We start from the raw sequence: 23,527 nt of genomic DNA, 5'->3' as shown, positions 1-23,527 counted from the left end.
ATTTTATCGAAAATCCGAAATTACTGCATTTATCTTACTGTCTAGATTATGGCTTTAAGGATGTCATGAAGGAAATGTCACTATTTTCGGAATCCATACTGATTGGTAATGAGGTCCTTCTATTCAAGGAACCTCATTACATTTGAGCTCAGAATATGTTCAAAAATCCTATAACAAATGGATGGCAAGGATATTATACGGTAGTTTTGTGAATGACTCCTGCTGCCCCTCTACTAGATGGGTGTCTCCTCGGACTTCTCCCAACTACTGGCCACTGTTATTTGTGATAGAGATTTACAATGTATTATTGTGTTATTTGTACGAGGATTTTGGTTAAGAGGGGGGCTAACTTAGTCGCAAATTCGGTGTAGGATCTGATAGAGATTCCATCAGGCTCTGGAGCCTTGTTAAATTTCAGCTGTTTCTCAACACTAGTGACACTAATTCTACATCTATATCTGTCATCTTCAGAAATTGGAGCAGTACCCCACAGCACCATCTCTAAACAAACATTTCGGAAAACTGACTCAGAGTTTCTGATTTTGTTTTGCTATTCTTAATTGCTGTCATTACCCAGTCTACGAGTGTCTGAACACTAACTTTGGTACCAGCTTTACATGATACCGGAATCTCCTTGGTTTCGTGAGAGATCCTTCCTATTCTATTACAATAGTCTTAGTAGGAATCAAATTATGAAAAATCCAGGATGGAATGTGACAATATTACGAAAAGGAAACTTGCAACTCACCATAGAGCGGAAATGCTCAGTTGCAATAGGCACAACAAAAAACTCTCAGAATTAAAGCTTTTGGTCAATAAGGCCTTTGTCAACAAGAGACGACAGACATGCATACACGTACACCCCCCCCCCCCACACACACACACACACACATGCACTCACACAAACACGACTGCAGTCTCAGGCAACTGAAACCACATTGTTACCAGCAGCACAAGTGCATGGTGGGAGTGGCGACTGGGTGTGGTAAGAGGAGGAGCGGCAGGATGGTGGGGTGGTGGACAGTGAAGTGCTACAGGTTAGACAGAGGGCAGTGCATGGTGGGAGTGGCGACTGGGTGTGGGGAGAGGAGGAGCGGCAGGATGGTGGGGTGGTGGACAGTGAAGTGCTACAGGTCAGACAGAGGGCAGCAGAAGGGTGTCAAGGGAGGGGAAGAAGCAGAAAAGTAGAGAAATAAAAAGACTGGGGTGGTGGTGGCATGATGGCTGGGTAGTGCTGGAAATGGCAACAGGGAAGGCGTTGGATGAGTGAAGACAGTGACTGACAAAGGCGGACACCAGGCAGGTTGTTTTAACCTTTGTCAGTCACTGTCTTCACTCATCCATCCCCTTCCCTGTTCCCATTCCAGCACTACATAACGGTCATTCCACCACGAAAGACAGTGTTTCTTTAATTATGAGAGTCTTTTTGTTGTGCCTAACTGTGACTCAGTAGGCTTAGTAGGTCGGCCGGAATTTTCTCTCATCAGCCAAATACATTTAGCATCTTCCTACATGTAGGGCTACGTTTTGCCTAGCATTCATTGACCAGTTGTCTCTTTTTCTTTACATGTTTCTTTCAAATGAATGCTGACCGTGGAATGTCCCTCTTATCATGAACTGCTGTATATATGTACCAAGTGCACAGCTGACTGTTCTTGTAAACCTGAATCACAATTTTTCTACATGTTGTTCTCAAGAGCTAAATATTTCTAGTTTTGTATTCAAATAGACCACAATTGCTTCTTTATCTTTTTTGCTGAACATATATGTATTCTGCTACTTGTTTTAGTGGCCATTTGCATGTTGTAAATCATGGTCATTGATACTAGTTTCTGTGTGAGCTTCCTCAAAGAGGTATGGTCATTTTGAAACTATCAGGTGCAACATCATGAGTGGGCTCCCAAAGAGACTGTTTCAGGTAATCATCAGACAACTCTTTTAGAAATGTTTCACCAGACCCCCACCCCTTACTGAACTGTCATTTAACCAGTAGATTATTGCCTAATTAACATATATTTCAACAATGAGAGAGTGATATGGAAACTTATATGACAGTGGTTTAGCATTCTGCATAATTTTTGGTTGCATCTGGAGTAGGTCTAGAAGCTGACAGAGCGACCTGATTCCAAATTAATGCCCACCATGATACTGAGTCTTTCCCAGAGAGCCTCACACGCAATTTATGTTCCTGTTTAGGTTGGTACAATTTGTTTGTGACCTGCGGCAAATGCCATACTATCTCAGTGTATATTTTCGATACAGGTTGAAAGTTTTATCAGAGTCTCACTGCTGTCCATTTCGCGTTTTCACCAGCTTTCTGTACCGGGTATTATGTCAGCTGTAGTGGGGCAGCTTCAAACCCTGGCACGTTGATATCAGTGGTCTGGAAGTTAATCACTTGAACTCAGGTCCCTATCGTTATCTGGACTGGACGAAGAGTAGTCTAATCTAAAAACCGTTGTGTACACTCTGCACCCAAACAGCTACCTGAGCAGCAGCCTCTGATGTGTACCACACACCTGACCCATTTAGGGTGTCCATAGAATACTCAACCCCTTGATGCAAGTCCAAGAATTTTCAGGCTGCTTTGTCACAGAACCTTGGAACTCTGAATCAGTCGTTCCATTCGATTCAGAACGTGGGATGCACGACCAGTTTTGCACTGCAGCAAATTGTGAGTCTCACTGAAATTAGATGATGCCAGCTTTCACAACCTTCACTGCCATTTGAATGATCCAAGTGTGGCCGCAGAGCACAGTCAGCAGCTGGTAGCCCCCGGCTCTCTCAGCGGCTGACTGAATGGCCTCTGTAGCGTGCTGAATAAGGCTCCCAGCCATACACACTGAGTGCACTTAGTGTTCACTCACATCGCTTTTTGCATTTCGCTAAGGGATACATTCACTTGCCGTACATTTGAACTTCCTCCTGTTAAAAGATCCTATCCTTTTATGTTTTCCTCTTCTCGACACTGCACATACCATGTTACTCAACAGCTGAAGTCAGTCTCACTGACTCAGTTTCGATTTCAGTGGAAGCCTGCACCTCATATTTGTTGGTTATGGTGATGAGTACCACGTGCTGCCTCCACCGACCATGCAGCCTAGTACTGCCACTAGCAGACCGGTCACAGCCAAGTGCATGGGCGGTGACAGATCATGTACCTCGTGTAGAAGTGACAGCAAGATATGATAGTGTGAGGTACCTGTGGTATATCGGATACATGACTGTCGCTAACTCTCCCGAAGCACTCACGCACAGCAGCTTGCAGGCGGCTGATCTTAGCTTATGAGCGTCGGCTAATTCTCCCCACGTTCGAGGACAGTGTTCATAGTAGGGCTGCAGTGTGGCTGGTGTAATGTCTTACAGAATAGTAAACAAGTGTCATTAAATTAAGCCTAGAGATTCATTTTTATACTCTGGACCAGTTAAGCTCCAAGTATGACTAGTTACCGTTAATATCTGAAGCAGTCCGTGCTCAGATCGATGTTTCCTATACAGCCTCAGTATCACCTTCTATAAACGCTACTAATCTCCTGAATTTTTTTACAGGCTGCAGTCGAAAACAAAATCAAGATAATAATTACTTTGCGGTGAATGCAGACAATGGAACAAGACATGCAACTTACAACAAGTGCTACAAAATCACTGATTTTCTACGACATACGTAATTCTCATCACTGGTAACTTATTAAAATTCTCAAAAATTTATATTTATTCACGTTGATATACAATGAATGATGGGATAAACATATCACTGAATGAGATTGCTACTCCGGAATTTTTATAGAGGATAAACGCTGCTCGTAACGGATGCTATAGCACAAAATTCGTTTCTCATGGCACACAGCGTACGAAAATACGGAATATAGTGCGACACAAACACGGATTTTGGTACAGTTAACACGAATAACTTGTTTAAAATTGATATGAAGTGTTAGGACGTGACTTTTAGAGACGAATTTATCTGACACATCTGGTTTTACTCGGACACGAAGGAAATAGCGGAAGTTGGCTTGTATACGAAATTATGAGTAAGTAGCCACGGGAACTGCCGGATTCTTCATTTTTCTGGTTTCGTGTCACATTTTGCACTTGCGTGTCAAAGATGAACTCTGCAACATCAGTACGTCTCTAAAAAAAAAAAAAAAAAAGACGTACAGTGTGGAGCATAATGCAACTAAAGGCGCGTTGGTAACCCTCTTTGAACATTTTACTATTACGTTCCGTAGACAGATTACTTTTAGCACTGTAAGGGTCTATGGAAGATACTAGGTGATTTTTTTCTACGATGTACAAACACTAGGGGTTGATCAGTGAGATGATAAGGAACAAAAATGTTTTAATGATGTCCAGAAACGCATGGTTCCCATGACAGAGACCATTTATTCAATCATACTTTGTTACAGAAGCTGCAGTGCAATACCACGCAGCCATACTTATAGAATGCATTTTTTCCTCCTAGAGGGTCGTACTGTTTCTCGCACGTCATGACCTAACATGCAGGAAATCATGAAGGACGTACCCGAAATGAAGAGACACTAGACATGGTAAAAAATGTGATTAAAACTGTCAGTACCAGGCAATGGGCCGGCCTGTACGGGGTAAGCCAGACGACCGTGTGGGACATTCTCCATGACGATTGTTACTACCCTTATCAGTTAGAGCGTGTGAAGGGGTTACTAGCGACAGACATTCCACATCGGCAGCAGTTTTGTCGTCGGTTGCTTCACCAGGCAACCATGATTGCAGGATTTGTGTCATTCATCCTATTCGCCGATGAGGCCAACCTTACGTGGAGTGGCATCTTCAACTTTCATAACAGTCGTCTGTGGGATAGTATGCAGATCCCCTGTGGTACGATGACAGCGAATCATCAGGATCGGTGTAGCCGGAATGGGTGGGCTGGGATAATTTGCGACCGTATTTTGGGACCAGTCTTCCTTCCACGTCACCTAACAGAGGGGAACTAACGGCGTTTCTTACGGGCGTCTTGCTGTAAGAAGTGCCATTGATGATTCTAATGGTTGTGTTATGACGGTGCTCCAGCCCACTTCGCCATTAACGCCCGGACGCATCTCAAACGTGTCTTCCCAGGTTGAAGGATCGGACGAGAGGCTCCAGTTGCATGTCCTGCTCGTTCACTGCATCTCAACCCGTGCGATTTCTGGTTATGGGGCGAGCTCAGAAGCATCGTGTACGCAGAGGACACTGGAGCAGTGTATTCACCCTGCCTATGAAGCTGTTCGTATGCAGCCTGGCCGATTTGAATGTGAGAGACGGAGCACGCTACTGCGCGTATACACGCATGCGTTGAGGCACGCGGAAACCATTTTCATTACGTACTGTAACTGTCGTTGCGTGGTACAGCGAGTTTTAGGCCGCAGTCTTTGTAACAGTGTATGAATAATTTGTGTCTGGTGTGGAAACCATGCGTTTCCAAACATAAATTCATTAGACCTTTTTGTTCCGTATCCTCTCATCGATGAATCCCTAGAGTCTGTACACGGTGGTAAAAACCATCCTGTATACGCAACGTGATGACTAAATAGCATTCGAACTGAAGCTTTCTAGAACACCAAAAGCGATGATACACTGATAGCCAATAATGTTGCGAAGTTCGCTCGCCGTATCCTTATGTCTGCAACGTGACCCAAAGCAGATACCCGACCAAGTTCACTCCGGCGTATACCACGGGTGTTATGCTACTGGCAAAGCAATAGCGTGGGACGTACGTATTGCCTGTCATCCAGGAGCAATGAACAGTACTGAATACAAGTTCGTGTGACCCTTGGACGAGACAGCATTCTGAACAAATGAGATATCACATTATTAAGATTAAATTAGTGCAGAATTATTTTACATCATCTATCGCTGTTTCAAAAGTAAAAGCTGGATATATTCAAGTAGCAATCTACTGTATTTGAATATGACCGCCGCCCCACGGCGCCGGCGTGGACGTCTCAGACCACCACACAAGACTGCCGTGATTAAATAAAATAGCACCAAATGAACCCCGTGGACCATGAGGTGTTTTTAGTAGTAACGGATGAAACACTTACCTGAGTTGTCGGTTGTTAAAGTATGCAAGGTGACTCCGGTATAGGATTCTGAAAAAGAAATTCGCAAAAATCTCAGTAAAAAAATTAAACTTATTGTTCATTATTTCACAATAAATTGTTATCCATTATCATACTCATACTCTTATGAATCGAATAAAGTAAAATTTTTACCTGTAACAGGAACTTGGTGACAGTAGCCAGTAAATATGACCAGCGTCACAAAAATGCGGATGAACCAACTAAAGCTTCTGCGGAACATGATGGAAGGACGAAGGTGTCGAGCCAAGTAAGAAACTTTTCTCTCAAAATAACTTCGCCAAACTTGCAGTCTGCTGAACAACCTGAAATTTTACGAAAAAGTGAAACCACAAAACACATTTTTTGCCATTACCTGTATATTAAATAAAGTAGCGCAAATGAATTTGGATCACACCATTTTACAAGGTGGATGCCACTCCGTTGTTCCGAATATACAGTGTGATTCATGAAGAGATGCAAATATTTTAATATGTTATTCTACAAGTAAAACTAAAGAAAAACGAATAAACATAGATCCGCAAATGCTTAGTTACCAAGTTACGGCTAATAAAAGATTTTGCCTGAACTTTAATAACTTTGCTAATATGAAGCCATCGCAAAACTGAACGAGGTTACAGTAAACCACGATTTCCATTTATTTTGTGGTTATTGGTCTGGTGAATGTAATAAATCATGCCCCACATGTGTATCTGCAGTAGTTTTCCAGAAGCAAATAAGTAGTTTCGTAAACTTTTAATTTATTACTTGCCCCCATTTTGTTTTTTTAAATTCCAGACAACTGCCCAAAGTTTTCAACAGAAGTTGCAGAGAAATTAATTTTGGAAAAAATGATGGTAATAACGTTAACTGAATCTGTATGAACGTGTCAGATTATCTGCTTTTTTTTAGTGTCATAGCACACGTGAATTCATCTTAAACTAGAAAAAACAAAGCTCAGTGTTAAGGGAATTGTACAGTGTACATACAGTTTCATAATACATTCACAATAAATGTTCAAAAATGTCTCCACTGAATTCAATGCATTTAGCTGCACTTGTATGAACAGATTTCGTTGCTCGTTTCAGCTTCACAGGGTCGTTCTTAATTTCGTCTGTTGCACTCACAACGCGAGCAAGCAAAGCCTCACGTCTATTGACTCTGTCCTCATAAACTGTGTCTTCACTCATCCCCATACACAAAAATGCATTGGTGTTAAATCCGTCGATCTGAGTGGCCACAGACGTGTAGCACTTTGACCAATCTATATCTGGGGAAAATGTTCTTTTAAATGTATAGTGACGGGTTGGTGGAATGTGGAGGCGCGCGGTCATGTTGGAAATGCATTTGCAGTCCCGTAGAAGTGGAAGATCTTCGAGCAAGCGGGGCATTTCTCCTTGAAGGAATTGTAAGTACTTCTCGCCAGATTGACGTCCTGGGAAAATGTTTTATTAGATTCACCACATCAATAACAACAAAATGAATGGAAACAGTGCTTTATTTTAAACTTGTACAGTTTCGCGATGGCTTCATATTAGCTAAGGAGCTAAATTTCAAGCAAAATCTTTCGTTAGCCGTAACTCCGTAACTAATCTTTTGCGTAACTCTGTTTATATGAACTTTTTTCTTTAGTTTTATTTGTAGAATAACATATTAAAATACTTGCATATCGTCGTAAATCAACCTGTATACTGGCTGATCAGATGAACTGTTCACGTCAAAAACTTTTGAGAGCATTCAAGAGATCGTTATGATGTTTGCACCTGATTAAATGAGAGAGACTGCTGTATGAGCCACGCATAGTCCGTTGTCATACTCATATTCTTTGCAGGAGACGGGGATCAACTTCTCTTTTTCAAATGAAACTACAGTACACTACTGGCCATTAAAATTGCTACACCATGAAGAAATGCAAATGATAAACGGGTATTCATTGGACAAATGTATTACACAAGAACTGACATGTGATTACATTTTTACGCAATATTGGTGCATACATCCTGGGAAATCAGTACCCAGAACAACCACCTCTGGCAGTAATAACGGCCTTGATACGGCTGGGCATTGAGTCATACAGAGCTCGGATTGCGTGCAAAGGAACTGCTGCCGATGCAGCTGTAACACGATACCACAGTTCATCAAGAGTAGTGACTGGCGTATTGTGACTAGCCAGTTGATCGGCCACCATTGACCAGACGTTTCCACTTGGTGAGAGATCTGGAGAATCTGCTGGCCAGGGCAGCAGTCGAACATTTTCTGTATCCAGAAAGGCCCGTACATTACCTCCAACATGCGGTCGTTCATTATCCTGCTGAAGTGTAGTGCTTCGCAGGGATCGAATGAAGGGTAGAGCCACGGGTCGTAACACACCTGAAATGTAACGTCCACTGTTCAAAGTGCCGTCAGTGCGAACAAGAGGTGACCAAGACGTGTAACCAATTGCACCTCATACCATCACGCCGGGTGATACGCCAGTATGGCGATGACGAATACACTTTTCCAATGTGCGTTCACCGCGATGCCGCCAAACACGGATGAGACCATCATGATGCTGTAAACAGACCCGGATTCGTCAGAAAAAATGACTTTTTGCCATTCGTGCAGCCAGGTTCGTCGTTGAGTACAACATCGCAGGCTCTCCTGTCTGTGATGCAGCGCCAAGGGTAACCGCAGCCATGGTTTCCGAGCTAAGAGCCCAGGGCTGCTGCAAACGTCGTCGAACTGTTCGTGCAGATAGTTGTTGTCTTGCAAAAGTAACCATCTGTCGACTCAGGGGTCGGGACAGGGCTGCACGATCCGTTACAGCCATGCGGATAAGATGCCTGTCATCTCGACTGCTAGTGATACGAGGCCGTTTGGATCCAGCACGGCGTTCCGTATTACCCTCCTGAACCCACCGATTCCATATTCTGCTAGCAGTCATTGGATCTCGACCAACGCGAACAGCAATGTCGCGATACGATAAACCTCAATCGCGATATGCTACAATCCGGCCTTTATCAAAGTCGGAAACGTGATGGTAAGCATTTCTCCTCCTTACACGAGGTATCACAACAACGTTTCACCAGGCAACGCCGGTCAACTGCTGTTTGTGTATGAGAAATCGGTTGGAAACTTTCCTCATGTCAGCACGTTGTAGGTGTCGCCATCGGCGCCAACTTTGTGTGAATGCTCTGAAAAGCTAATGATTTGCAGATCACAGCATCCTCTTCCTGTCGGATAAATTTCGCGTCTGTGGCTCGTCATCTTCGTTGTGTAGCAACTTTAATGGGCAGTAGTGTATATGTCAATACGTGGTGATCTACTGTGCAGAGGGGGAGGAGGATGGGGGGATTTGGGGGTTTGTTGTGAGGGAGGAGACCGGACGGCGAGGTCATTGGTATCATCGAATTATGGAAGGAGGGGGAAGGAAGTCGGCCGTGTCCTTTCAAAAGAGCCATCCCGGCATTTGCCTGGAGTGATTTACGGAAATCACGGAAAACCTAAATCAGGATGGGCGGACGCGGGGTTGAAGCGTCGTCCTCCTGAATGCGACTCCGGTATGCTGAACACTGCGCCACCTCGCTCGGTCGAGGATGTGGGCGTGTCTCGCCTACAGCAGTGGCGTCAGCCGCCTACACGAGCCTTGGGCGGGTAAGGCCACGCCAGCGGGTACTTCCGAGTGTGGTGCCGAGGGAAACTGCTCTCTAACAAACGAATTCTGTGTGAGAAAGTATAATCCCATTTCAAAAACATCATAACTATTATGCTATTTAAGATATGTGCGTGAACAACACACTGAAGGAAAGAGCAAACTCTCGAGCTTTACATGGTTCCCGCTTGTTTGCAGGAGTGGGCGCCCACCTCAGTTGTAGTGAAAATTGTGTCTGGACAACCGAAAGCGTTTCGTGTTTTACGTTTTGCGCAGTGCGGTTCAGTAATAACCGTTGAACGTGACTTTCGTACTAGGTATGGTGTGGATCCTCCTACAGCACAAAGCATTAGACGGTGGCATGAACAATCCGTAGAAACAGGTTCTTTGTGTAAAGGCAAATCGCCGAGCCATCCCCGAGTGTCTGACACAGACATCGAACGCATTCGCCACAGTTTCACAAGGAGTCGTCAGAAATTCGTTCGCCGTGCAGCTCGACAGTTCAACATGCCCCCTATGTCCATCTGGCGTGTGTTGCTTCGACGTTTACACACGAAACAATACAAAACAAGCTTTTAGTAAAGGTGACAAACATAAACGTTTGGAGTTCTGTAATTTCGTTCTTGGCAAGTGGGAGGATGTCAGTTTTCTTCCACGCTTAGTGTTTAGTGACTAGGCAAGGTTCCATTTCAAAGGAAAGATGAACCGCCATAATGGGAGAATACGGAGTACGGGAACACCACATGAAGTTACACAAAATGAGAGGGACTCTCCAAAATTGGATGTGTTTTGTGCACTTTCACGGTAAAAGGTGTACGGCCCATTTTTTCCTTTTCCTTTTGTTTTGCCGAGATCACTGTTACAGGAAGTACATATCTCGATATGCTTGAGAACGTTCCCATCCCACAATTGGAGACTGATTCGAACGATTCCATTTACCAACAGGCTGGGGCATCACCACACTGGCATCTGGAAGTGTGGGAATTTTTAAATCAAAGTATTATTCAACGATGGATCGGTCACATTGGACCAAATGTTTCAGCCTTACATAACTGGCTTCCAAGGTCACCAGACCTGACTCTATGTGATTATTTCTTGAGAGGGTCTATGAAAGACTCAGTTAATGTGCCTCCATTACCAGCAACAGTGAATGAACTGAGAAATTTCGTAACAGCAGCTGCGGAAGCTGTAACTCGAGACATGCTCGCTGTAGTATGGGAACAATCTGAATACGGCATTGACATTTGCCGTACGTCTCAAGGCCGGCATATTGAAGAACTATGAGAAGGTATGAAAAAAACTTTGAATTTCCCGTTCATAAGGAAACAAAATCAATTGTATTTGTTTATTAGTTTCAGAAGTATAGGTGTGACGTATAGGATGATTATTTTTTATGCTGCCTGTATAGTGTCGGCAACTGACGGTGGCTCGAAACGCGACATTCTCCTAAACACCATATCATGAAACCGAGGATATGAGACAGATATTCGTGAAGAAATAACCTCACCGCTACATGGATCACAATTTGTCGATATTTATTACAACATTTAGGAATGCTTTTGATTGCGAATATTGTGATAGGCCTTTCATAATTAATAACTAGCTCGCTCTTCGAGGTGTCGTACCATATATGGTGTCAAATCAAAGCTAAAGACGGTCATAAACACTAAAAAAAGTCTGATTTCATTTATGTAACTTGCTCTGTCTTCTAGCAGCATGATTGTGTAAATGTGACAATATTCTGAATTAGCCACAGTTGAACGAAATAAGATGGTAACTTAAGTTACTCAGTTGCATAGGTAATCATAGTTAATGTTGAATACCATTTCATACTAGGTTTACTCATAAATGCAAATCGGCGTTAGTAAACTGTGCACTTCGAGTTTTAAAGAAGAAATGAACAGATGGCAGATTAACACTCCTTTTAAATTAGTCGCACATTAATCGTATATATTTAAGTAGCACAATTCTTGAGAGTACTAAACAACGTACCTAAATATGATTTACATTTTTATTAATATGTTAGGTAATACCACACAGCTGATGTTTTGAATGGCAACAAAATGATTGTGATAACTTTGAGGTTATTTTGAATTTAATGATTTGGAATTTAATGTAAAGTACGTGTGAGGGACAGCCTTAAATATGAATATTACTCAGTGTTAAACGTCGAGTCAGTGTTGGGCGATGCCGCAGAGAATGTGGAAGGGCGTGGATCACTGCGCGTGTTCTCTTTGCGTCTTTCGGTTCATTCGGTACTTGGTGCTTCGTCGTTCGAGTTTCGGCAGCTTTCTGTCTCGGAGTGTCGTTCCGGTGATCTCACGAGAGGTAAACCTGTAGACAGATCTGGTCGGCGAGTTAACGCAAACTCTTCCTGGCTGCAGAGCGCTGGACTTCCCTTAATTTACTGAGCTCTGCCCCACACTTTTACTTCGTGCAGGATTTGAAATACTCTAAATAAAGTTTCGATTATTTATTTTGGAGAACTTGTTGTAACTTTAGCATCGTACTAGTGAGAATCAAGGCAGAAATGAAATTACAGGGTGAATATTATTGAAGTGAATGAAGTAACATCGCCATAACGTGTCAACGGTTTGCGTTAGGACGTTAAAACTACGCTGTTAGCCATGGGGCATGATGGGAATTAATACCCGCATGCGTTTGGTTTGCTTTGCTGACAAAGCCTGAGCCTTGATTGTCTGCCATAGAGTCCGGATATGAACACACGGACTCCTCATTGTGCGGCTATATTAAAGATAGGGTGTACAGCAGTAACCCCAAGACCACTGCTTAACGGAAAACAACCATTCAGGAGGTCATCGACAGCATCGAAGTTCCGAAAATTCAGCGGGCCGTGCAGTATTTCGCTATTCGTGGGCACCACATCACCGCCAATGATGGCAGACATAACGAACGTCTCATAACCTAAAGTCGAATATCTGTAGTGACATTTACGTGTTAAGTAAAGTGAGTGCACGCCCGACAGTTGGTGACTAATTTGCGATTTTCCTCATACAGTTGAATAATTGTCACAGTGTAGATTACTTTGCTATAGCTGATGTTATTAGCGGCATGTGAGCAGTGAACCATGTATTGCATCGTGTTTAGTAAAGAATCAAAATTTGTTGAGATGTTTGCACATAGTTTTGATAATTACTGCTTTGAGAAAAAGGAAATCTGCAAGCATTTGTTCTGCGTTTACCCTGTACTTCTACTCTTTATTTATGATTGTTTGTTAATGACTTTGCTTTGAATCCACAGTGAAGTGAGATCAACATTCACAGATATTTCAGTAATATCAATAAATATTTATGAATGTTGACCTACAATCGGATTGTGTTGTTCAACTTCATTAGCCCTACGGTTTTGATTGTTCAGTCCATTTCTCAATACTCCGCTAAATAGCCTATAAATTGCTTGAGAAGTGAATCATTTCTTATCTGCGTATCGGCGCATTAAAACGCTGGTGTGCGACTAACCTCTGTGACACATAAAGGAGAGTCAGCCCGTAGTGCGGGTCTGATATTCCGGCCTTGCGACGTCCAGACACCGCTGCCAGAACACATGGAGGAGACTCATTTGCAAATAAAATCTACAGTTTAGGATTTATGTCTTTTGAACATCGTGCCGAAGCTTTGTTGTACGTAAATTCGCGAATTCTTTTGGAAGTACAGAACTTATTAACTGGAAAAATAAATTATTCTATTCTACTTCTTTCGAAATATTGTAGACAAAAGACAATAAGCTTTATAATTCAACAAATTTGAAAGTTAATTCAGTGGAAGTATTGATGCCATATGTCTCGACACTATGTGACGCAATGGTATCGAACCGGGGGTTGACAGACAGCGGACATACTAAACTTCATTTCCAAAATTGTTTCGCTCGGGAAGATCGTACTATGGTGCCTCATTTAATTCATCAAGCGAACGTCTGAATAACAGATATCGAAACAAATATCCATTGGAAAGAAAAACAACTGAAATTATTCTGCAGAGGAATAGGCACTGGATCTGACAGAACATCAATCTACACTCCTGGAAATTAAAATAAGAACACCGTGAATTCATTGTCCCAGGAAGGGGAAACTTTATTGACACATTCCTGGGGTCAGATACATCACATGATCACACTGACAGAACCACAGACACAGGCAACAGAGCATGCACAATGTCGGCACTAGTACAGTGTATATCCACCTTTCGCAGCAATGCAGGCTGCTATTCTCCCATGGAGACGATCGTAGAGATGCTGGATGTAGTCCTGTGGAACGGCTTGCCATGCCATTTCCACCTGGCGCCTCAGTTGGATCAGCGTTCGTGCTGGACGTGCAGACCGCGTGAGACGACGCTTCATCCAGTCCCAAACATGCTCATTGGGGGACAGATCCGGAGATCTTGCTGGCCAGGGTAGTTGACGTGCACCTTCTAGAGCACGTTGGGTGGAACGGGATACATGCGGACGTGCATTGTCCTGTTGGAACAGCAAGTTCCCTTGCCGGTCTAGGAATGGTAGAACCATGGGTTCGATGACGGTTTGGATGTACCGTGCACTATTCAGTGTCCCCTCGACGATCACCAGTGGTGTATGGCCAGTGTAGGAGATCGCTCCCCACACCATGATGCCGGGTGTTGGCCCTGTGTGCCTCGGTCGTATGCAGTCCTGATTGTGGCGCTCACCTGCACGGCGCCAAACACGCATACGACCATCATTGGCACCAAGGCAGAAGCGACTCTCATCGCTGAAGACGACACGTCTCCATTCGTCCCTCCATTCACGCCTGTCGCGACACCACTGGAGGCGGGCTGCACGATGTTGGGGCGTGAGCGGAAGACGGCCTAACGGTGTGCGGGACCGTAGCCCAGCTTCATGGAGACGGTTGCGAATGGTCCTCGCCGATACCCCAGGAGCAACAGTGTCCCTAATTTGCTGGGAAGTGGCGGTGCGGTCCCCTACGGCACTGCGTAGGATCCTACGGTCTTGGCGTGCATCCGTGCGTCGCTGCGGTCCGGTCCCAGGTCGACGGGCACTTGCACCTTCCGCCGACCACTGGCGACAACATCGATGTACTGTGGAGACCTCGCGCCCCACGTGTTGAGCAATTCGGCGGTACGTCCACCCGGCCTCCCGCATGCCCACTATACGCCCTCGCTCAAAGTCCGTCAACTGCACATACGGTTCACGTCCACGCTGTCGCGGCATGCTACCAGTGTTAAAGACTGCGATGGAGCTCCGTATGCCACGGCAAACTGGCTGACACTGACGGCGGCGGTGCACAAATGCTGCGCAGCTAGCGCCATTCGACGGCCAACACCGCGGTTCCTGGTGTGTCCGCTGTGCAGTGCGTGTGATCATTGCTTGTACAGTCCTCTCGCAGTGCCCGGAGCAAGTATGGTGGGTCTGACACACCGGTGTCAATGTGTTCTTTTTTCCATTTCCAGGAGTGTATTTGCAGTATGCGAAAGAATTTTCTCCTCTTCCAGCAGCAAAATACCGTACGTCATTTGAGGACCAAAGCTTTCCTAGATTTGGAATTCTCTCTTTACAATTTCTCATTGTATTAGAAATAAAAAAAGGTTATGGAACGTTATCTACAACTTGTACAGAAATAGGACTGCAATTATAAGGACATGAGACGGTAGCTTTGAAGCATATAGCGTACATAATTGAATGTACACGTTGATCGTATTGTGGAGAAACCAAGGGCAAATTGAGAAAGGAAATAAAAAACTAAGGGAGAAGAAATGTAATATTTAAGGTTATCTGATGAAACTGTAATTATGTCACAGACTGTAAATTATTTGAAAGATCAGTTGAACATAACGGATACAGTCTTGAAAATAGGGTGTAAAATGTGCGTCAATAAAAGTGTGTCAGCAGTTCTGAAATGCCGTCGAATTAAATGAAGTGTTGACTAGAGAATTAGGTTAGGAAATGAGTCACTAAAAGCAGTTGTAAAACTTTGTTCTACGGACTGGCCAATAGCTGTTGATTCCCAGTGTAGATGGGATATAAAATGCGGACTGGAGCATCACGAAAGGAATTACTGAAAAGGAGGAATCTATTAAGATCTGATGGCAATTTAAGTGCCAGTTAGTGGCATCTGTTACGAGTGCAGCCGTGATTTGAAGTGAGACGTGAAGGATGAATAGTTCAGACAAGGAGATAATGGTACATTTTGAAATGTGGTGCAACAGGAGGACGTTGAAGATTAGATAGGTAGAGTGAATAAGAAATAAACATGCAATAAACACAAAATAAAATAGAAAAATTTTATCTTGAGTGTAATCGTTCAACTGTACAATATTTTCTGTCACTGAGCATTTGTGTAGAGTCACAGATATAGCACACGCAGTATTTTCGTTGGATGAAAGGATAGACTCTTATTGTATGACTACTTCAAATGGCAGAGGGTCATGTATTTATTTCAGAAAAAGATCAGAGTTCGAAGCAAGACATGACCTTAGCACGGTAAGTGCAGAAAAACTCTCTGTTGCATCGGCTATTTAATGGACAGGAACACAAAACGCCAAGAAATTAATCAATATGTGTTTGTCTCGATCTCCTGGTGATAGTGTGGACTTTTTTCTCATTAAATTAACAGATATACTACCAAAGATCTCAAGTACAAAAGTCTACATATTGTTGTGTAAAGACATAAACATAAACACAGGTACCATAAATGAAATTGGTAGCATCCTCATAAATATCCTTCAGAGTTTTTGGATGTCCCAGTTGGTCAATAGTACAACAATGGTTACTACAACAACGGCATCAGTGATTCACCATGTGGCCAAAAGTATGGACAGAGAAAAGTGTGATATAGCTGTACAAGATCTTGGATTCTCAGAGCGTTTCTGTCAAATAACAGTAAAATCGGGTATGGAAAATTACCTAAACTACAAACTTCTGAAATATATTATCAGAAATCACAATACAAGATTTTCCAAAAGAACCAGCAAACCAAACCTGGGATTAATTGTAATGAGAAACGAATCTAAATGTAAAATCGTCTGTATTCTCAACATTATTTAAATTGAATTTCCAAAAGACCTTTTGAAAAGCACCCAAATCACTAAAAATGTTTCACAAAAATAAATGGATAACAGCAGTTGTTAAGAAGTCCTTCCAAGTCCTTCTGTGCCTCAGTTACATTAAAAACAGTCATAATGAGCCAGAATTATTAAATCTTTATCGAAGGTGCCGAAAGATTTACAAAACGTTGCTAACTGCGGCAAAAAGTCGTAAGTACACTTTTGTTGCTACAACAACAGAGCAAGAAGCTAGTAAAACTATGCAAAACTAAAATATAAAAGGTCTAAAGGATTAGATGAAGTAACAATGTGTGTACTGAAACACTGCATGGAGAGTATACAACCTCCCTTAATAAACACGACAGATGAAATCTTGACATCAGGGAAATTTCCAGAATTTTTAAAACAGGCAAGAGTTGCATCGCTGCTAAAGAGAGGTAAGAAGACAGTATAGAAAATTAGTGGCCCATTACGCTGTTATGACCATTCTGGAAAATATAAACATTTATGAAAGACAGATTAATGAGTTACTTGAATAAATACAATATTTTAAGTGAATAATTGTTTGGTTTTCGAAATAGTAGGAGTATAGAATTAGCCATAGTGCAATTCATAACTTGACTGCTCTTGACAAAGACGAGTGAGTGACACATAGTTTTTAGATGATTCGAATGCTTTTGATACTGTAAACGATAACATTCTACGAAATAAGTTAGAAACATTAGTGATAAGAGCAGTACATAACGACTGGTTCTGATCATACCTAGCACACAGGGTACAAATTGTACATATAACACATACCTCAAATAAGTCTAATGTCTTAGTAAAGCATTTATCAGAGTCAATACATATTAATACAGAAGTGAAGGAGGGTAGCATGTTGGGAATAATACTCTTCTAGATATACATCTCAGGCTTTTCCACTTGTGACAGTCATGGATAAATAATATCTTTCCTGATGACAGCAATATTGTAGTTTCTGAGAAAACTAGGGAACTCCTTGTAGAGGGAGAAAACAAGGCCCTTAAAAAGTTATACAATCGGATAATATGCAATAAAGTGACACTGAACATAAAGAGAACGAACGGCATGAATAGCAGGTTTAAGAGTGAAAGTGATCCTATTCAGTTAAATGTAGATGGCACCTCTATAGGCAATATAACAAATGGAAAACTTCTAGGGATAAATACTGATTCTCAGTTTAACAGCCAAACGTACTTGCGAGGTAACGTATTCAGCATGCTATGACCTTAGAGATTCACCGGCATTGTACACTGAAGCACCGAAGAAATTGGTATAGGCATGCGTATTCAAATACAGAGATGCTTAAACAGGCAGAATACAGAGCTGTGGTCGTCAACGCCCACATAAGACAACAAGTGTCTGACGCAGTTTTTACGTCGGTTACTAATGCTACAATGGCACTTCATCAAGATTCAAGTGAGTTTGAACGTGGTGTTACAGTTGGCGCACGAGGGATGGGACTAAGCATTTACGAGGTAGCGATCAAGTGAGGATTTTCCAGTAGGACAATTTCACGAGCCTACCATGAATACCGGGAGACCAGTAAAACATAAAATCTCTGACATCACTACGGCCGGAATAAGATCATGAAAGATAGGACCAATGATGACTGAATAGAATCGTTCATCTTGACAGAAGTGCAACTCTTCCGCAAGTTGCTGCAGATTTCAATGCTGGGCCATCAACAAGTGTCAGTGAGCGAACCATTCAACGAAACGTGATTGATATGGGCTTTCGGAGCCGAAGGTCCGCTTGTGTACCCTTGATGACTGCACAACACAAAGCTTTACGACTCGCCGGGACCTCACAACACCGAAATTGTATTACCGACGACTGGAAACTTGTAGCCTGGTCGGGTGGGTCTCGTTTTAAATTGTATCGAGCGGACGGACGAGTACGAGTATGGAGACACGCTCATGAATCCATGGACCCCGCATTCCAGCACGGGACTGTTATAGCCCGTGCAGGCTCTGTAATAGTGTGGGGCATGTGCTGTCGGAGTGATATGGAACCCCGCATATATCTACATCCGACACTAACAGGTGGCATGTGCGTAAGAATCCTGTCTGCTCATCTTCACCGATTGATGTCCGTTGTGCATTCCTATGGGCTTCGGCTGTTCCAGCAGGACAATTCCAGATATGAACATCATTGGGCATATCTGGGATGCCTTGCAACGCGCTGTTCAGAAGAGATCACCACCCTCCAGAACTCTTACGGATTTAAGGAAAGCCCTCCAGGATTCGTGGTGTCAATCCTCTCCAGCACTACTTCAGACATTAGTCGAGTCGTGTTGGGGCACTTCAGCGTACTCGCGGGAGCCCTGCACGTTGCCAGGTACGTGTACCAGTTTCTTCGACTCTTCAGTATATTACGGCCATCATCTCTTAGTGACATACTGTACATGTGTACGCTCAGTTCTTAATTATGATATTCTCTTCTGGAAATCAAATGTACAAAATACGAACACAACTTTCAACCTGCAGAAAAGTGGCATAACATCAGTAACCAAGCGTAGTACTCGAGGTGATTGCAAAGATCTGTTCAAAACGCTGGGGCTTTAAGTGCACCGTGTGTGTACATTTACAAAGCCGTTGTACACATCAAAGATGACATGCGCTTTTACTGCACGAAGAGCTGGAACAGGATAAAGACGGAACTTGCCTTTAGCAAGAAAAAATAAGCAGAATTTTAAGTCAAGGAATAAACCTGCACACTAGGTTTCCGAAGGAGATTACGTAAATTTCTAAAACAAATCTATTTAAGCAGGAAATTGAAATGCACCTGTTAATCCAAACATTCTACACAGTGAAGGAATACTTACATAACGCATAGAATGGCCTGGTAAGAAAATGTAATACAAAAAGACGATAGTAGAAAACCTAACATTTGACGTAAGTTTTTCACTCTACATTTCCCCTCCCCCCTTTTTCCCTTCCTTTTTTTCTGGAGGTATTGCGCCTCCAAAAGCTGTGCAGTGTATACGAGTGAGACGCTGTCCTCTACCTGAGCTAAGCACCCCACTCGTTATAGAGGGCTGCAGGCTCTGTTTTTCAGGTTAGCAGGTGCGAAGCTGCAGTGCAGTAAATGTTCCTGACGTCAGCTGACGATGTGTGCGTGTGTAGTGCTATGAAACAATGTGTGTACAGCGTGTTTGGAGTGTGAAGTGAGTGTTAGTGAGAAATGAATGGACAGTGTAGCATTAGCGTTTGATCACTGTGAAGTAACCCGTTTGTGAGACAGTACTGCGCCTGGCACACACGCAAGTTTCCTGCCGAGGCGCCGGCTCATCCGCCAACAGGGCGCCGTTTCATCATCTTGGCCTGGGGACTTGCCGCGTTGAGGTGGCCGCGAGGCTGCCGAAAACGAGGCTGTAGAGTTCCGCGCAGCGTGAGCCGAGCTGAGCCGTGTTTACACCTGGAGGACCGTGAGGTATCACGTGGAGCTGAACCGAAGCTGTGTCCAGTAGAGTCAAGTACGGTCATAAGAATACGTTCTATGCTGTGTTTACCTGCACATAGACTGCGTGATAGTGCAGGACAACAGGTTTAGCCGCGCATTAAACTTGGACAGCACTGGCCAGCTATCTGGTCCGACTAAACTGCTGTGATGTGAGCAGTTGCAGTTCAGACATAGAAAGAGATGAGCTTCCAATCTCATCTAATCTTTAAAGAGAATGAAATAACATTCGTCAAAACCCCAGCACTACCGCACGCTTCTTAGCTGTCCAGACGGAAACCGTAAAATGCTCTCGTTCTCACCAGACATAGTGTAAGTAGGCTGTTTAGGTTTTTATGCTGCAAACACCACGTAGTTCTCTGTAAGCATATCGCTAACTGTGCTGTGTGGAGTCTGTGGCTGGTTGGACTCATTGTTGCAATATTCGCTACCGTAGCGCTGGGCAGTTGGACTTGGATAGTGCGTAGCGTTGGGCATTTGAAGGTGAGCCGCCAGCAGTGGTGGATGTGGGGAGAGAGGTGCCAGAGTGTTGAGAGGTTACTATGAGCTGACGATCTGAACGTGTGTCCGTCAGAAAAAGGAAATTTGTAAGACTGGATGTCATAAACTGTTTTGAACACTATTCAGGTAAATACATTCTATGTTCTCTATCAGAATCGTTCATTTTCTATCGATGCCTATCAGTAGTTAATGCCTTCAGTAGTTAGAATCTTTTATTTAGCTGACAGTATTGGTGCTCGCTGTATTGTAGTAGTTCTAGTAACGAAGATAATTGTGAGATAAGTGATTCATGAAAGGTATTAGTTATTGTTAGTCAGCGCTATTTTTTTGTAGGGATTATTGAATGTCAGACTGCGTTACGCTAAAATATTATATGTCAGTTTAGTGATGATCAGAATAAGTAAAGAGAAAACCGTCTGAGTACATTGAGTCTTGTTTAGCTGTTTGAAAATCAAATTACGTAAGAGTTTTTCCAGCACTGTCATTCTTTACATACAAAGGGGAAATTTCGTATGTCGACCCTTAGCCGAGGATGCCTCATAGGAACCTTCTGATTTTTTCTTGTACTTTGTGTAATTAGTGTAGATATTGTTTATTGCTAGCGCTCAATTGTAGAGTGAATCTCCTTTGCAGTTGTAGTTTTTCATTGTTGTACATTAAAATAGTTGTGAAATGCATGTAGATTTGCACCAAGTATTTCGCAGCCGCTCTTGGATATTATTTTCAGTGTTATTTTAATGTGTTTTCTTATTTTGCTCTCCAAATTGGGCTTCTCTGGGTTATTGTGTGAAATATTTTGCCAATTACGGCATGTGAAAAACGTAACACTAGGCTGCAAAGTAAACTGAGAAATGACAGTGAAGACGAGAGTAGTGTTTTAGCGCCACCGTGTAATGAATTAATAAATATTCAGAATAGTAATTTCGTAATTATGCATAGGGAAATGGACCAGGTAATAAATAAGGGTGTAGACAGTGAAACAGCTAGTGAACAGGGTAGTATTGTCGATCTATCGGTCGGCAACAGCTCGCCCCAGGAATCCGAAATGACAGGACACAATCTTGCAAATACCGTAGATTCAGGTTTTGCGTCCTCACCTTTTCCTCAGTTAAATCAAGACAGATTTTCTGCTTTTCAAAATGCGAATGTTTCCGGTGCAAATCCACTGCCGAAAAGCATATAGGAACAGGTTGCAGACACTAATACATTATTATTGTAATTAATGCAACAAATGGGACAAAATCAAAAACAATCACAGCAACAAATTGAACAAAATCAGACACCAACACAGGAACAGCTTCAATAGTTAGACACAACGCTTGAACAAACATGCGAAGATTTAACTGCTGAGTTACTTAACATCGTAACAAAATGTCAAAAAGTCTGTGATGACGTAAAAACATAAATTTGTTATAATTTTCAAACTATTTTTTCACGGGATGAAAATGCATTACAGAATCTCGAGGCAGCTATAAAACAACTGCAAACTATTGTTCATGAAAATCACGACACCTTGTGGGCTAAAATTGACTCAGTTGCATGGACCGATTCGGTTACGCAACTTGCAAAAACTTAGGAAAACTTAAAGAACACAGTAGATACTCTAAAACTAAGTTGAAGAAAACACACGGAAGAAATCAGTTAATTATCGGAGAAAGTAGCCGAACTTTCGGATCAGTTCAGTAACTTATCTACAAAAATAGATGATGATCTGAATGACACAAGACCGGTAGCATTCATTGACACAGAAGTGTATGAACAAATTAAGAAATTTAAACAAAATCAGAATCAAATCAATAAACAGTACGAAAGAGAAATCCGGGAGGTACAAGACCAGTTGACACAGGTAATACATGAATTACATATTTCAGAGGAGACTCGCGCTCCAACACAGGAAGAGGGACTTAGAAATAGGAAGAGCCACAAAATAATAGCACAGGGCACTTTGGAAATTGTAAAAGTAAGTGGCAAGGTGCACCAAAATTTGAGATGGAACCGCCGACACGACGTAACAATGAGCGATATGAGACTCGCCGTCATAATGATTTTGACTATAAGCTGTTCATTACTACACGTAAATTCAAAACATATAAGAATTCCGTAAATGACATTCATCTAGCGTGGCTTCATAAATTCTCTCATTGTTTTCTTCCCAGCTGGTCATTAGAGCACAGATTGGAATTTATGTGCGGCTATTTGGAAAATGAACTTGCTGTAAGAATGCGTTTGGTCATTCACGATTGTCACACTGAAGGAGAATTCTATCATGCCTCCCTCTCAGCATATAGGTCTCAAGATACTCAAGACCGAGTAAAACATAGCGTCATAATGATGAAACACTTCCAACAATCTAAATTCTCCAGTCTTGTCAAATATTTTGAAGACAAACCCATACAGCCCTCAGAACTCATCCGCATACGCTTCATCAAATTGCCTGAACATTTAAGACATATTAATTTGGCAGGACGTTGCAAAGACAATATCGAAGCTTTTCAATTACTCATGCAAGAATTGGAAATTGACAATGACAATCGCAGGACGCAAAACCAGGAAAACAACAATTACAGGTCACATCCGTCACAACTCCGTGTCGACAGAAATATTAACTGGACAGGACAATGCTATTCTCACAACACAGATCGTGAGCAAAACAGACACCACCCGTATGACAACCACTGGCAGAGAAATAATAATTAAAGGGAAAGATCACCTCTCTGCAGTAATGACTATGACGATAATCATAGACAATATGGGAACCAAAATAATTATTATCAAGGGAGACAGAATAACTTCAGATGCAACAG

General features: G+C 42.6%; 1 protein-coding gene across 1 annotated transcript in view; it reads right to left on the bottom strand.

The window, feature by feature from the left end:
- LOC124554102 (ankyrin-3-like) overlaps positions 1-23,527 on the bottom strand; it is a 116,148-nt gene that overhangs the window by 71,029 nt on the left and 21,592 nt on the right. Inside the window, exons 2-3 of the mRNA XM_047128167.1 lie at positions 6,231-6,400; positions 6,060-6,107 (exon numbers count right to left, since the gene is read on the bottom strand). Coding sequence (XP_046984123.1) covers positions 6,060-6,107; positions 6,231-6,318 — 136 coding nt within the window. The 5' untranslated portion in view covers positions 6,319-6,400. The remainder of the gene's footprint in view (positions 1-6,059; positions 6,108-6,230; positions 6,401-23,527) is intronic.

The sequence above is a fragment of the Schistocerca americana genome, chromosome 11, assembly GCF_021461395.2.
Source record: "Schistocerca americana isolate TAMUIC-IGC-003095 chromosome 11, iqSchAmer2.1, whole genome shotgun sequence".
NCBI lineage: Eukaryota > Metazoa > Arthropoda > Insecta > Orthoptera > Acrididae > Schistocerca > Schistocerca americana.
Note: the sequence above shows the minus strand (reverse complement) of the source record. Positions and strands in the feature narration are given on the sequence as shown.